At 39.1% G+C, this 14780-nt stretch overlaps 1 protein-coding gene across 4 annotated transcripts in view; it reads right to left on the reverse strand.

Moving 5' to 3' along the window:
• Positions 1 to 374: 374 nt before the first annotated feature.
• The window catches only part of METAP2 (methionyl aminopeptidase 2), a 30688-nt gene continuing 16282 nt past the window's right edge, over positions 375 to 14780 (reverse strand). For 2 of the 4 annotated variants that reach the window (XM_065887059.1, XM_065887060.1), the window contains exons 5-11: positions 11523 to 11684; positions 10582 to 10763; positions 9418 to 9512; positions 9081 to 9177; positions 5098 to 5201; positions 4480 to 4595; positions 375 to 1058 (exon numbers count right to left, since the gene is read on the reverse strand). In XM_065887059.1, coding sequence (XP_065743131.1) covers positions 806 to 1058; positions 4480 to 4595; positions 5098 to 5201; positions 9081 to 9177; positions 9418 to 9512; positions 10582 to 10763; positions 11523 to 11684 — 1009 coding nt within the window. In that variant the 3' untranslated portion in view covers positions 375 to 805. The remainder of the gene's footprint in view (positions 1059 to 4479; positions 4596 to 5097; positions 5202 to 9080; positions 9178 to 9417; positions 9513 to 10581; positions 10764 to 11522; positions 11685 to 14780) is intronic. The other 2 variants (XM_065887061.1, XM_065887062.1) reach the window with 1 other exon arrangement.

Raw genomic sequence — 14780 nt, forward strand, 5'->3', positions numbered from 1 at the left:
TCTCAATAAATAACTACCACTGGACAAAGGATCTAAAGGTTGAGATTTTAGTAAATCAAGGTTTTAAGTTGGTACAATGTTCCTACTAATATGTTTTAATTAGATCTTTCCAATGTCAGGAGAAAAATAAGAGACAAGGACTAATATGGTCCTAAAAAGAAAATAAAGGTAAAATATGCCTAAAGCTGTATATTAATTTATGAAGATTCTCCTCCCACTTTATGCATGTATAGATCTTGTTTTAGCCACTACGTCAGAAGAAAAGTTGCAGTGTGGAGGTCTACAATCCAGATAAAAGGCTCTACATTTTCCTACATTAAGCTAAACTATTTCCTGTACAGAATTATAACCACAGACATTGAAATATAGCTCTCAGATCTGAAAATGTCTTTATTTTTTAGAAAATGGATTCCAGGAAGGTTAAAAAGCAATACCAGAGGGTATAAGTGCAGAACTGGATGTAGTCATTCAAAGCATTCAATTAAGAATATGGCAATATAAATATCTGAAAAGCATCTCTTAGGTGTTTGAAACAAAATGTATTAGGTCATTCCTAATTAATTGGAGCTTTATAGCATTTCCTAGACAGAAGGAAAACAGTTAACATTTCAAAGTCCTGAAAGCTTTTTCCTTGGTTAATTACATGAAATGGTTTGCCTTCGATCAAATTCCTTCCTTTTTAAACATGGATAAAAGTATTATATAGGTCCACTGTTAAAGACAACAGGTTGCAAATTAATTCTGGTATAATGTATTCCAACAAAGCTTAGAAAATAAAAGGTGTTGCGGTGGCTCTGGACTAAGTTTAATAGTCATCTCCTCTGCTGACAATTTCTTTACATGTTGGACGCAAAAGTATGGTATGTTCAAACTGCGCTGTATATGATCCTTTAATGTCACATAATGGTGGATATGGATCTACAATACCCAAGTCACACAGATTCTTCAGAGCCATCAAGTATTTACTTTCTCCCAAACGATCCAGCCATCTGCGGCAGAAGGCAAGGGTGCCAAAGTTTTCATTGATGACATTTAACAAGTGTTTTGTTCTTGGAAGCCTAAGACAAGAAAATCCAAGATTAATAGTTGGCTAAAAAGTTAGCAACTCATTTCCCTCATTAAGGAAAACTCAAACCAAAGCTATGACTTCACTTAGTAATTAAAGTTCAAAAAACTCTTTTTTGCTGCCTCTTTCAACATTCAAAAACCAGAATGTATAATACCTAATTATAGACGGCAGATGAATAGGAGACCAGATGAAGGCTACCTTATATCTATGTGTCCATGCGTGTGTGTGTTAAATTCCAAGTACAGACTCATCAATAGTATGAAGGTGGGAATTTCCCTTTTGGGGGAAATTTCGGCAGTAAACTGAAAGACCTGAACAAAAAGTAGACACTTCAGCCATCTCCGAAAAGTAAAAAAAAAAAGTAAATAAAAATATAATATAGCAGAGGGAGGAACACTCCCAAATTCCTTCTACGAGGCCATCATCACCTTGATACCAAAACCAGACAAGGATGTCACAAAGAAAGAAAAATACAGGCCAATATCACTGATGAACATAGATGCAAAAATCCTCAACAAAATACTAGCAAACAGAATCCAACAGCACATTAAAAGGATCATACACCATGATCAAGTGGGGTTTATTCCAGGAATGCAAGGATTCTTCAATATACGCAAATCTATCAATGTGATAAACCATACTAACAAATTGAAGGAGAAAAACCATATGATCATCTCAACAGATGCAGAGAAAGCTTTTGACAAAATTCAACACCCATTTATGATAAAAACCCTGCAGAAAGTAGGCATAGAGGGAAATTTCCTCAACATAATAAAGGCCATATATGACAAGTCCACAGCCAACATCATCCTCAATGGTGAAAACCCGAAAGCATTTCCACTAAGATCAGGAACAAGACAAGGTTGCCCACTCTCACCACTATTATTCAACATAGTTTTGCAAGTTTTAGCCACAGCAATCAGAGAAGAAAAGGAAATAAAAGGAATCCAAATTGGAAAAGAAAAAGTAAAGCTGTCACTTTGCAGATGACATGATACTATACATAGAGAATCCTAAAGATGCTACCAGAAAACCACTAGAGCTAATCAATGAATTTGGTAAAGTAGCAGGATACAAAATTAATGCACAGAAATCTCTGGCAATCCTATATACTAATGATGAAAAACCTGAAAGTGAAATCAAGAAAACACTCCCATTTTCCATTGCAACAAAAAGAATAAAATATCTAGGAATAAACCTACCTAAGGAGACAAAAGACCTGTACGCAGAAAACTATAAGACACTGATGAAAGAAATTAAAGATGATACAAATAGATGGAGAGATATACCATGTTCGTGGATTGGAAGAATGAACATTGTGAAAATGACTCTACTACCCAAAGCAATCTATAGATTCAATGCAATCCCTATCAAACTACCACTGGAATTTTTCACAGAACTAGAACAAAAAATTTCACAATTTGTATGGAAACACAAAAGACCCCGAATAGCCAAAGCAATCTTGAGAACGAAAAACGGAGCTGGAAGAATCAGGCTCCCTGACTTCAGACTATACTACAAAGCTACAGTAATCAAGACAGTATGGTACTGGCACAAAAACAGAACTATAGATCAATGGAACAGGATAGAAAGCCCAGAGATAAACCCACGCACATATGGACACCTTATCTTTGATAAACGTGGCAGGAATGTACAGTGGAGAAAGGACAGCCTCTTCAATAAGTGGTGCTGGGAAAACTGGACAGGTACATGTAAAAGTATGAGATTAGATCACTCCCTAACACCATACACAAAAATAAGTTCAAAATTGATTAAAGACCTAAATGTAAGGCCAGAAACTATCAAACTCTTAGAGGAAAACATAGGCAGAACACTCTATGACATAAATCACAGCAAGATCCTTTCTGACCCACCTCCTAGAGAAATGGAAATAAAAACAAAAATAAACAAATGGGACCTAATGAAACTTCAAAGCTTTTGCACAGCAAAGGAAACCATAAACAAGACCAAAAGACAACCCTCAGAATGGGAGAAAATATTTGCAAATGAAGCAACTGACAAAGGATTAATCTCCAAAATATATAAGCAGCACATGCAGCTCAATAACAAAAAGCAAACAACCCAATCCAAAAATGGGCAGAAGACCTAAATAGACATTTCTCCAAAGAAGATATACAGACTGCTAACAAACACATGAAAGAATGCTCAACATCATTAATCATTAGAGAAATGCAAATCAAAACTAGAATGAGATATCATCTCACACCAGTCAGAATGGCCATCATCAAAAAATCTAGAAACAATAAATGCTGGAGAGGGTGTAGAGAAAAGGGAACACTCTTGCACTGCTGGTGGGAATGTGAATTGGTTCAACCACTATGGAGAACAGTATGGACGTTCCTTAAAAAACTACAAATAGAACTACCATACAACCCAGCAATCCCACTACTGGGCATATACCCTGAGAAAACCAAAATTCAAAAAGAGTCATGTACCAAAATGTTCATTGCAGCTCTATTTACAATAGCCCGGAGATAGAAACAACCTAAGTGCCCATCATCGGATGAATGGATAAAGAAGATGTGGCACATATATACAAAGGAATATTACTCAGCCATAAAAAGAAACGAAATTGAGCTATTTGTAATGAGGTGGATAGACCTAGAGTCTGTCATACAGAGTGAAGTAAGTCAGAAAGAAAAAGACAAATACCGTATGCTAACACATATATATGGAATTTAAGAAAAAAAAAAAAAGAAGTCATGAAGAACCTAGGGGTAAGACAGGAATAAAGACACAGACCTACTGGAGAACGGACTTGAGGATATGGGGAGGGGGAAGGGTGAGCTGTGACAGGGCGAGAGAGAGGCATGGACATATACACACTAGCAAACGTAAGGTAGATAGCTAGTGGGAAGCAGCCGCATGGCACAGGGATATCGGCTCGGTGCTTTGTGACCGCCTGGAGGGGTGGGATAGGGAGGGTGGGAGGGAGGGAGACGCAAGAGGGAAGAGATATGGGAACATATGTATATGTATAACTGATTCACTTTGTTATAAAGCAGAAACTAACACACCATTGTAAAGCAATTATACCCCAATAAAGATGTTAAAAAAAAATAAAAATAAATTAAAAAATACAAAGTTTACCAAGGGGAAAATACTAAGAACAAAAACCTAGGAATGCCAGCAAAATGATAATCTCTGAAATTATTACGCTTGTTGGAAACTGGATATGAAGTGAATACTTACTTACATCATTCTCATCTCAGTTAAAATTTTTAACAGGACAATTTTTCTGCTGAATTATAGAAATCCACAGAACTTATTTTTAGGCCATAGAACTGTGCATTTATGAATGTGCCACTGTGGATGTCCGTTACACTTTTTAAAATGCTGTTAACTGGGAAGAGAAACTCATCAGTCATATAAAAACTATAGTCTCTCACCTTATTGGCACGTGTCCAACATCAAAATTTTTCATGTAATGTGAACATTCCATATCATCATGAACCACGCCTTTTCCTGTGCTACCAAAGGTTTCAATGGCATATACTTCTCCTTCCTAAAAATATATATAAGGGTCAAGGGTAGAGAAGAAAAATTCAGAAATTCAGAACTAATTAAAATTCCCATCTCAACTTCAGGCTGAAGTAGTCCCATACCTGGCAGTCCTTATCTACCTTTTCCTGCTTTATCTCCTTAGCACTTTTGGTCTTTGTGTCATCTATTAAAATGTTAAGTTTTACATGAGCAGGGAATTTTGTTTGCTACTACTGAATACATTCCAGTGCCTACTAAAGAGACGGGCACCTACGAGATGCCCGAAATATTCATGAAGTGTTGAATGAACCTTTGACATGCCTCACTTCCACAGCTGACTGAGCCCCAGTATGACCAGACACAATCTGCACACTCACATAGCCCATTTCCTGTCGGGGTGAGAATGGATGGCAAGTTAATTTTGCGCAACATACTATATACTCAACTACTACTAGCTTCATAGTTTGGTAGGAAAAAAAAAGTCAAAATGCTTCACAAAAGAACAGTGTTAATGGCATACATACCTCCATTCTTGTTGCCTCTCCTCCTTTCACAATGGGCACGGTTTTCCCAGCATGTATTCTATATGGCCCAATTGAATGGCCATTTAGATTACGGATTGGTTTCACTGGCATAAGAGGAAAAAAAAAAAGTTATTCAGGGGCTTCCCTGGTGGCGCAGTGGTTGAGAGTCCGCCTGCCGATGCAGGGGACACGGGTTCATGCCCTGGTCCGGGAGGATCCCACATGCCGCGGAGCGGCTGGGCCCGTGAGCCATGGCCGCTGAGCCTGCGCGTCCGGAGCCTGTGCTCCGCAACGGGAGAGGCCACGACAGTGAGAGGCCCACGTACGGCAAAAAAAAAAAAAAAAAAAAAAAAAAGTTATTCAGGGTCTCTAAAAGCACAAACAGGTATGGCTCTATTAAATAACCCCACATTAAGATAATTAAATACAGACTGGAAAACTACTGGGATACTGCAATGTTACTGATTAAAAACTAGAAGGAGTAGGGAAAATGATGGAAAAAGAATAAACTATGTGATGAGGACATGATGGGTGGGGGTCCATCTAGGGAGTTATTGTTAATAAAAATACAGTCATAAAATATCATGTATATAAGCATTACAAACATGAAAAATATGTATTTTCATGGTTATGGACCAAAAGGTAATTTGAAAATGAGGATTCTGTGTCAAAATAATAGAAATAAAAAACCTTAAATTTTATTATTACATCAACATTTCAAATGTTAAAAAAGAAAATCTAAACAATCCCAAGGTCCTGGGATCACTGACAGAATAAACAAATTGTTGAGTACATTCACACAATGGAACACTTACTCAACAATAAAAATGAAAAGCTACAGATACACTGACCTGAAATAAACCAAATGAGCAAAAGATGGCACAATTATATACATACGGTGCAATTCCATACACACATACACACACACACACACACACACACACACACAGAGTTCAAAATTAAGCATAATTAAACTAATGTTTAGGGATGCATAACAGATGGTAAAGACAAAGAAAAGGAAATGCCAATCCTTAGTACTGAAGACAGTGGCTTATTAGAAGAAGGCTTCTGTAATGTAACTGAGAAGGAGTATATAGAATGGGGGGGGCTTCTGTAATGCTGGCAGTATTCTATTTGTCAAGAGGTAAGGTTAGGGCTTCCCTGGTGGCGCAGTGGTTGAGAGTCCGCCTGCCGAGGCAGGGGATGTGGGTTCGTAACCCGGCCCGGGAAGATCCCACATGCCGCGGAGCGGCTGGGCCCGTGAGCCATGGCCGCTGAGCCTGTGAGTCCGGAGCCTGTGCTCCGCAAAGGGAAAGGCCACAACAGTTAGAGGTACCGCAAAAAAAAAAAAAAAGAGGTAAGGTTATGTAGCTTTTACAATTGTTCAGTTGAAGTTTTACATTGTGTGTATTTTCAGTTTTTATTATATTCCACAATAAACGTTAAAAGAAAAAAAATCTAGTTCTACAGTGCTAGAATCTTCAGTGTGAGTTACCATTCTTCTAGGGCAGAATTAGGTAGCAAAGTTTTTTTTCAAATCTTTAATAATGACAAGCATATTACAAATTTAGGGGGTGGTAGAGAAAAATAAGACTCTTAATTAGCTCCTAAAAAACAACTTCCTTCTTATATAAATGATAAGCTAAATTTATTTTAAAATTCAGCAAGCATTATTATTCCTCTAACACCTGACAAACTTACCCTCCAGGTCAACCAAAAATACATTTAAATAAAAAGATTTCTTAGCCATACCAACCTAACACATATAACTAAGTTACATAGAAGAAGCAGGGCTCAGGGGTATCCATTTTTGTAGTATACAGGTTGTGTACAGTGGCAGGCTAATTCTGGAACGAACGGCTATAAAGGTAATTTTCCAATTCTATAGCTTCTTGATCAAGGTAAATAAAACCACTCCTTTGATGGCCTGGCCCGGTTCTGTAATGTGGTTTTTGGGAATTGCTTCTTAAAGTTCAGCCTATAGTCCATTTCTTCATCTTCCCAATATCATGATTTGTCTATACTCTTTACACTTAAACTAGTAAAAATGAATTCTGTCACCCTCAACTAAGAACCCTGATCAACAAAATAACTGGTATAAAAAGGTGGGTACCAAAATAATAGAACCTAAAATGTTGCATTGGCTTAGTGGAAGAGGTAAGAAAGTAGATATTAAGGGTTCCAACACTGCAGGCTAGAACTGCTATGTGGCGACTAAACATTAAGTCAAATTGTCACCTAATATACCTTGAAAGGCAGACCACATGTCAACCAAAGTTGTAGAATTAGGAGAAAATAGAAGGGAAAGATGATTTGAGAGAGATGTGAATACATATTTGTTGTGGCACCGATCTCAAAACTGAGGGTGGGAAACAACAAATATTTGTTGAATACTAATAAATTCCAGGCACTGTCATAAAATTTATATTTCTCAAAAACAAAACACGGTATCTTGAATCCTATTACAATCAAAGAAACCTGGGTTTCTTAGAGGGACTTCCTTGGTGGTGCAGTGGTTAAGAATCCGCCTACCAATGCAGGAGACACCGGTTCGATCCCTGGTCCGGGAAGATCCCACATGCCACGGAGCAGCTAAGCTCGTGAATCACAACTACTGAAGCCTGCGTGCCTAGAGCCCAAGCTCCGCAACAAGAGAAGCCACGGCAATGAGAAGCACATGCACCACAACAAAGAGCAGCCCCCTCTCGCCACAACTGGAGAAAGCCTGTGCACATCAACAAAGACCCAATGCAGGCCAAAATAAATAAAATTAAATCTTTAAAGAAGAAAACTCTTTGAAAAGAAAGTTGGGTTCTTAGAGGTGACAGAATTTATCTAAACTCAAAGATAGACCTGCCTAACCCCAAAGCATGTTTTCTTCATTAGCCCGTAACACCTCCCATCCAAGTGTGAGAAGTCTTAAGAATTTTTGACTTGTACAGACATTCACAGGTTTAAGGATCTGCAAGAGAGCAACAAGGACAGGCTCTGTGTCAGGTCTTAGAACCACTGTGCAGTTGGTAGACCACCACAGTCCAAAAGTATCTACAGGGGAATGCAAAGAATGGTGAATGATGTGAATTTACTGAGGGACAAGGAAGCGTGAGCGTCTCCATGCTAAATTAGATTACAAAGGAGTCAGGATTTGGTTAAAGGAAATGTAGGAAACATTCTATAAGAAAGTTTTTAAGACAGGAGTTACAGACAGCATGAGCACAGATTAGGAAGGAGAATGGTGGCTGGAGAGTGGTCAGATAAACCCTGCGAGTTGGAGAAAGGCTGGGCTGACAACACGAGAAAGCACAGGTGACTCTGGGATTGTGTACACAGGCACTGGCTGGGAAAGATTAGGCAGCAAGGGGAATAAGATTAAAGGAAGGACACACAAGGAATTAACTAGCCTCTAAATTTTGAATTCAACTTAAAAAAATGGTGGGGAGAGTCATCAATGAAAAGGGTCTCTGGCTTCTGTCTGAGCCTGTGATTAGTCACAGAAAATCTAGCCTGGGCTTCCCTGGTGGCACAGTGGTTGAGAGTCCGCCTGCCGATGCAGGAGGCATGGGTTCGTGCCCCGGTCTGGGAAGATCCCACATGCCGCGGAGCGGCTAGGCCCATGAGCCATGGCCACTGAGCCTGCGCATCCGGAGCCTGTGCTCCACAACTGGAGAGGCCACAACAGTGAGACGCCCACGTACTGCAAAAAAAAAAAAAATCTAGCCTACATTTCAGCCATCCTGAGATAAATTCCCAGGTGTCTTCTTATCAGCTACCAGGGTAGATGACAACAATTCCCACCAGCTAGCTACCACAGAATTCCTACCATGAACAGGTCATTTCCCTTGTTTTTCCTCTTTATGTTCCCAATTCCCAAGAGATAAAGATGAAGCAGCTGATCTAAAGAAAGAACTCAACACTATCTTGCAAAATTATTTCTGCCAAGGTCACAGACATTTCAAAATAAGATGCATTTTTAGAGAACATACCTTGATATGTCTTCCCATCTATTTCAACTTCGTAGGATTCCATAACTTCTTGGATGGCCTCACCAACATCACACAGACGGACATCGATTCCAGCACACTAAAAACAGAATCATGTATACTCTGTTATTCAAAGTGTAGAATTTTACAGCAACTTAACTTCTTAATATCTTAAAATAAGGGACAAGCAGAAATGACTTCCTCTATAAAAGCCTTCCATACACTGTATTACAATAACCCACTTAAAACCCTAAGGGTGGTGGACCAGTCTTACATAACCCAAACAGGCTATAAAGTGCTCAAAATATGTTGAATGAAATGGCGCTTACAGTTCACATACCTTTATTCCAGTGTTAGTGGCATCTTTTACAGCTTTTAATAATGTATCATATTTGGGATTAAAAGTGACAGTAAAAGCGCAGTCAATAATCCTACCTGAAAGAGAAAATTTGTCTTTAAGTTTACTTATCAGCTAGTCAAATGATCTACTTTATAGTATCTACTCTATTAATTAACCTTGCTAGTTAACAGAAACATAAAATGATGGGCTCAGGGGCTTTCCTGGTGGCGCAGTGGTTGAGAGTCCGCCTGCCGGTGCAGGGGACACAGGTTCGTGCCCCAGTCCGGGAAGATCCCACATGCCGCGGAGCAGCTAGGCCCGTGAGCCATGGCCGCCGAGCCTGCGCATCCAGAGCCTGTGCTCCGCAACGGGAGAGGCCACAACAGTGAGAGGCCCGCGTACCGCAAAAAAAAAAAAAAAAAATGATGGGCTCAAATGAAGGCAGCACATCAAGTACCCACACAGCAATCATAATCAAAGGGAAAAAAAGTGTAAGTTATACAAAGGTTTTGAAATGGAAAAATTAATTCCAGGGTTGGTATATACTACTTCAAGACAGCACCAATTCAATATTCACCCAGGCAGTTATAGAAAATATATAAACAGAAACAAATCAAAGTGAGAAAAGCCTGGGGAACTAAGGAACAGCACGGTGGGCAGAGAAAATGTATAGGTCCACAGGACACTAACCATCAGACTAGCTTCTCCAATTTAGTAAAACCTCAGGTAAGTATTTAAACCTAAGCTTTGCTTTCTCACCTGTTAAGTGAAAGTAAAAGGTACTTACCTAACAGGGTTTGGGAGAGAATATAGAAAAGTTAATTATATATAAAGGTTGGTAAACTCAAAGGTTCTAAGTAAATGCTTTTTGTTGTTATATGAATAAAAAGTGTCTACAACAATGAACTGAATGAGATGTAAGATTCTATTTTTCATGCCTTGATACAATAGGTAATAAACCTCAATTACCCAACAGTTTTCACTGTACTCCACTAAGTAGGATGCTTTAAAGTAAATCTCAAAATCTACCTCAACATAGCTCTACTGAAAAGTGAGGCATCAAGAAGAAAACGTGAGAGTTCAGTATCTACAGCCCCACCCAACAGGGACAAGACTAGAGTTTTCAGGAGGAGGGTGGAGTGGGAATTATTTCTAACAACTCACCACTTATATGTGTTCCAAAGTCTATCTTACAGATGTCATCATACTGTAATACTGTTGTGTCACCAGCATTGGGAGTATAATGGGCAGCACAGTTATTCAGAGAACACCCAGTAGGAAATGCCAGGCCTGCATTTAATCCATTCTCTTTTATTAACTTCCGTGAACAGTCTTCCAACTTTTCACTTAAAAAAAAAAAAAAAAAGGCATTTATTTACTTTTATGTTCCTACCCGTATATACCTTACAATTCATCAACTCCAAAAAGTTTACTAAAACTCTTAAATTACTTTCTGGGAGTGATCTGAGCACTTTCTGCATGTGACTAAATAACAGTCCTTTGACGTTATGAACACAGTAGTTCATCTCTAAAAAATAAAGAGAATTTAATTCCACTAGAAATCTGGAGAAACAGAAAAACACGATCCACTTCCAACTTGATTTACCAGGAAATAAGACTCTTGACTTAGACTAATTTAAATGCTGATTACGTTTTATTTTCTCAATGCTGCATGTTTTGAATATTCTTGGGATCAGAGTATTAAGTTGCCCTATAGCTTATTATTTCTCAAGGGGAAAGCTGGAGAAATAATTACTTTTATTGATTTCTTCATTGCATTATAAATGTTTTGTGTCCCAGAATTTTAATTTAATACGATTTACTGGATAGCAAAGTAACAGATTTCCAAACAGAAAATAATCAGTAATGTGTACATTTGTACACATGAGAGTACATCAGTACAAAATAGGGTGAATGAAGTTGCAAATGTCCTCTTACGGTTTCCTCATTACATCTACACTACAAGAATTTAGAAGGCATTTCTAGAACCTTCACTTAAAGTTTTTTGGCAAAGCATTATATAATGAAAGCCATACATTGCAATTGGAGAGTTAGCTCTAAACAATTTTTTTTATCATGTTCTTACAAAAACATATCCCTTTTACCAGATTTCTATCATTGTCATCCCAGGCTTGATCCAGCTCATGACATATTTTCTAACTTGTCGATGTGCTTCTGCAGCTTCTCGAAAATCGTTCCAAATCTCTTCACTAGCTTGATCTAATGCTTTCTTTTCTTCACTTGTAGTTCTCCAAGCAGCTGTTCGCCTTTATAGTATGCATAGTATAGCATTAGTCATTTAATAAACAGCAAAATAAGCATAACAGCTGAGAGATAAAAATACACTAAGATATTTTGGACAAAAAAATTACATACTCAGTTTCTTTTATTAAAAGCCGGCAAAGTTTCTGAAATACAAGTACCCACACAGGTACAACCAAACCTAATCAAGTTAAACCTTTTGTAAGACTCTTAGAAAAAAAACAATCCTCAAGCGAGATTTTATTCACAGTCAGAGGGACTAATAGCCTACACCACATAAAATAACACAAAAGTAGAGAACCAGAAAAATCAGAAAAGAGTCCTAGAAACAAAGCAGAGGGGAGGAAAAAAAGTCACCCTTCCCCTTGAGGTAATATAAATTTTAAGGATGCACCAAATATTAACATTTAACTTCACCAACAGGGCAAGTACTAATCCAAAGACTTGACCTGACAACCTGCATATACCTTTCTCAAAACATAAAATATTATGTGCTTTCACAGGATTTTTCTAATTGTATATATATTAGAGGTAATCTTCCTTGAAGGAGATGGCTCATATTTTAAAACTGCCAAGGATAACAAAGATTTTTATATTCAGTATTTGCAAATGAGAAAATCTACTAAGTCCCTTTTTAAGCAGTACATTTCAAAAATAATAACTGCTTCAAGTGAAAATCTTTTTTGAAGTTATAGCTTTCACAGATTCTTAAGCAATACTGAATACAGAATTCACAAGTCAGTGATCACGCAAGTATAAATTACACTTAGTATAAAAGTGATGCCTTCAAGAAATAACTCTCATTTGCCTCAAAGCCAGTGGTCAGCAAACTACAGCCTGCAGGCAAATCCAGCCTGGCACTTGTTTTGTAAATAAAATTTTTTTGCAACAGGACTTCCCTGGTGGCACAGTGGTTAAGAATCCACCTGCCAATGCAGGGGACTCGGGCTCGAGCCCTGGTCCGGGAAGATCCCACATGCTGAAGAGCAACTTTAGCCTGTGCGCCACAACTACTGAGCCTGCGCTCTAGAGCCCACGAGCCACAACTACTGAAGCTCATGTGCCTACAGCCCGTGGTCTGCAACAGGAGAAGCCACTGCAATGAGAAGCCTGCACACTGCAAGGAAGAGTAACCCCTGCTCGCCACAACCAGAGAAAGCCCACACACAGCAACGAAGACCCAACACAGCCAAAAATAAATAAAATAAAATTAATTAAACAAAAAAAGAATCCGCCTGCCAATGCAGGGGACAGGGGTTCAATCCCTGGTCCAGGAAGATCCCACATGCCGTGCAGCAGCTAAGCCCGTGAGCCACATCTACTGAGCCCAGGTGCCACAACTACTGAAGCCCGCGCACCTAGAGCCCATGCTCCGCAACAAGAGAAGCCACCACAATAAGAAGCCCGTGCACCGCAACAAAAACTAGCCCCCACTCGTTGCAACCAGATAAAGCCTGTGCGCAGCAACGAAAACCCAATGCAACCAAAAATAAATAAACAAAAATAAAACTAAAAAATAAAAAGTCAAAAAAAATTTTTTTTGCAACATAGCTATGCTCATTCATTTATATACCATCTATACCTACTTTAATGCTACAACAGCAGAAGTGAATTAACATTCAAGACCTGAAATATTTACAATATGACCCTCTATAAAAAAGAGTTTACCCAACTGCTTTAAACTACAGCCCCCTAAGTTAATGCCCCAAAATGCTTTCAGAGTTTCTCTGTGTGTCAGCATCAAGTTCATCATTATTACTTCTTATTGCAGCAGCTACCTGTGCCAACATCTACTTCCTCTGATTTGCTACAAAGGCCCAAAGGAGCTGTCCTATGTGAAACTGAGGGTATTTAAGAGTCACAGAGGCTTCTATAGCTTATTTACTGTTTGGAATTATATTTTGGATCTATCTACTGCTGTTATTAGAAAACTGAAATATTATCAGTTTAAGGTCAATTTTAAACCCCTTACATACTTAAATGTGTTATCAATTACTTTTATAGGAATAGTAAAAACTAAGAGGCAACTTGTAATCAAAGTATTCAAACAAACAGCCTCAGAGCAGAAAATAACAGGATAAGATCCTTTAAAAAGTATATTCTAGGGCTTCCCTGGTGGTGCAGTGGTTGAGAGTCTGCCTGCCGATGCAGGGGACACGGGTTCGTGCCCCGGTCCGGGAAGATCCCACATGCCGCGGAGCGGCTGGGCCCGTGAGCCATGGCCGCTGAGTCTGCGTGTCCAGAGCCTGTGCTCCGCAACAGGAGAGGCCACAACAGTGAGAGGCCCACATACAGAAGAAAAAAAAAAAAAAAAAAGTATATTCTAAAGATGTGACTCAAACTTTTTCAGCTGCAGTACACTTATAGTTGCTCGCTCCATGCTCGGACAGACAAGCCACAATCTCCTGACCTCTAGTTGTAACTCTAGCCCTGTCTCTCCCAAAAGTCCAAAAATCTTTCCTGAAAACTAGGAATCCAAACATTCTAAGAATAAATCATCTTAGGCACAAGAGTACTAGCTTTATTCTCAGATCAATCTTTAAGCAAAATAAATCACAATTCTTCATCTTTTACATGGTCCATAATCCTGGCACATATACCTACAGCCACACTGACAGTAAAGTCTGAAAGCACCTTCTGCTTCAAAAGCCAAAGATTTCTGTGGAAAGTAAAAATACCAGCTAATATTTACTCTAGGGTAGTAGATAAAAGACTATGTCCACAGGGAACTGATGGATATTATGCATGTAGGGATGTGAAAAGGGAATTGGTCATTATCAATTCCCATTTCTTCTCCTCAGTCTAAACCTTAAGATTCTTCAAATCGACTTCTTATAGGTTAAAACATAAGTGTAGGGCTTCCCTCGTGGCGCAGTGGCTGGGAGTCCGCCTGCCGATGCAGGGTACACGGGTTTGCGCCCTGGTCCGGGAAGATCCCACGTGCCGCGGAGCGGCTAGACCCATGAGCCATGGCTGCTGAGCCTGCACGTCCGGAGCCTCTGCTCCGCAGCGGGAGAGGCCACAACAGTGAAAGGCCCGCGAACCCCCCCCCAAAAAAAAAAAAACCGTAAGTGTAATTAAATTTCAAATGCTATTTGACA

The sequence above is a fragment of the Phocoena phocoena genome, chromosome 11 (assembly GCF_963924675.1).
Source record: "Phocoena phocoena chromosome 11, mPhoPho1.1, whole genome shotgun sequence".
Classification (NCBI taxonomy): Eukaryota; Metazoa; Chordata; class Mammalia; order Artiodactyla; family Phocoenidae; genus Phocoena; species Phocoena phocoena.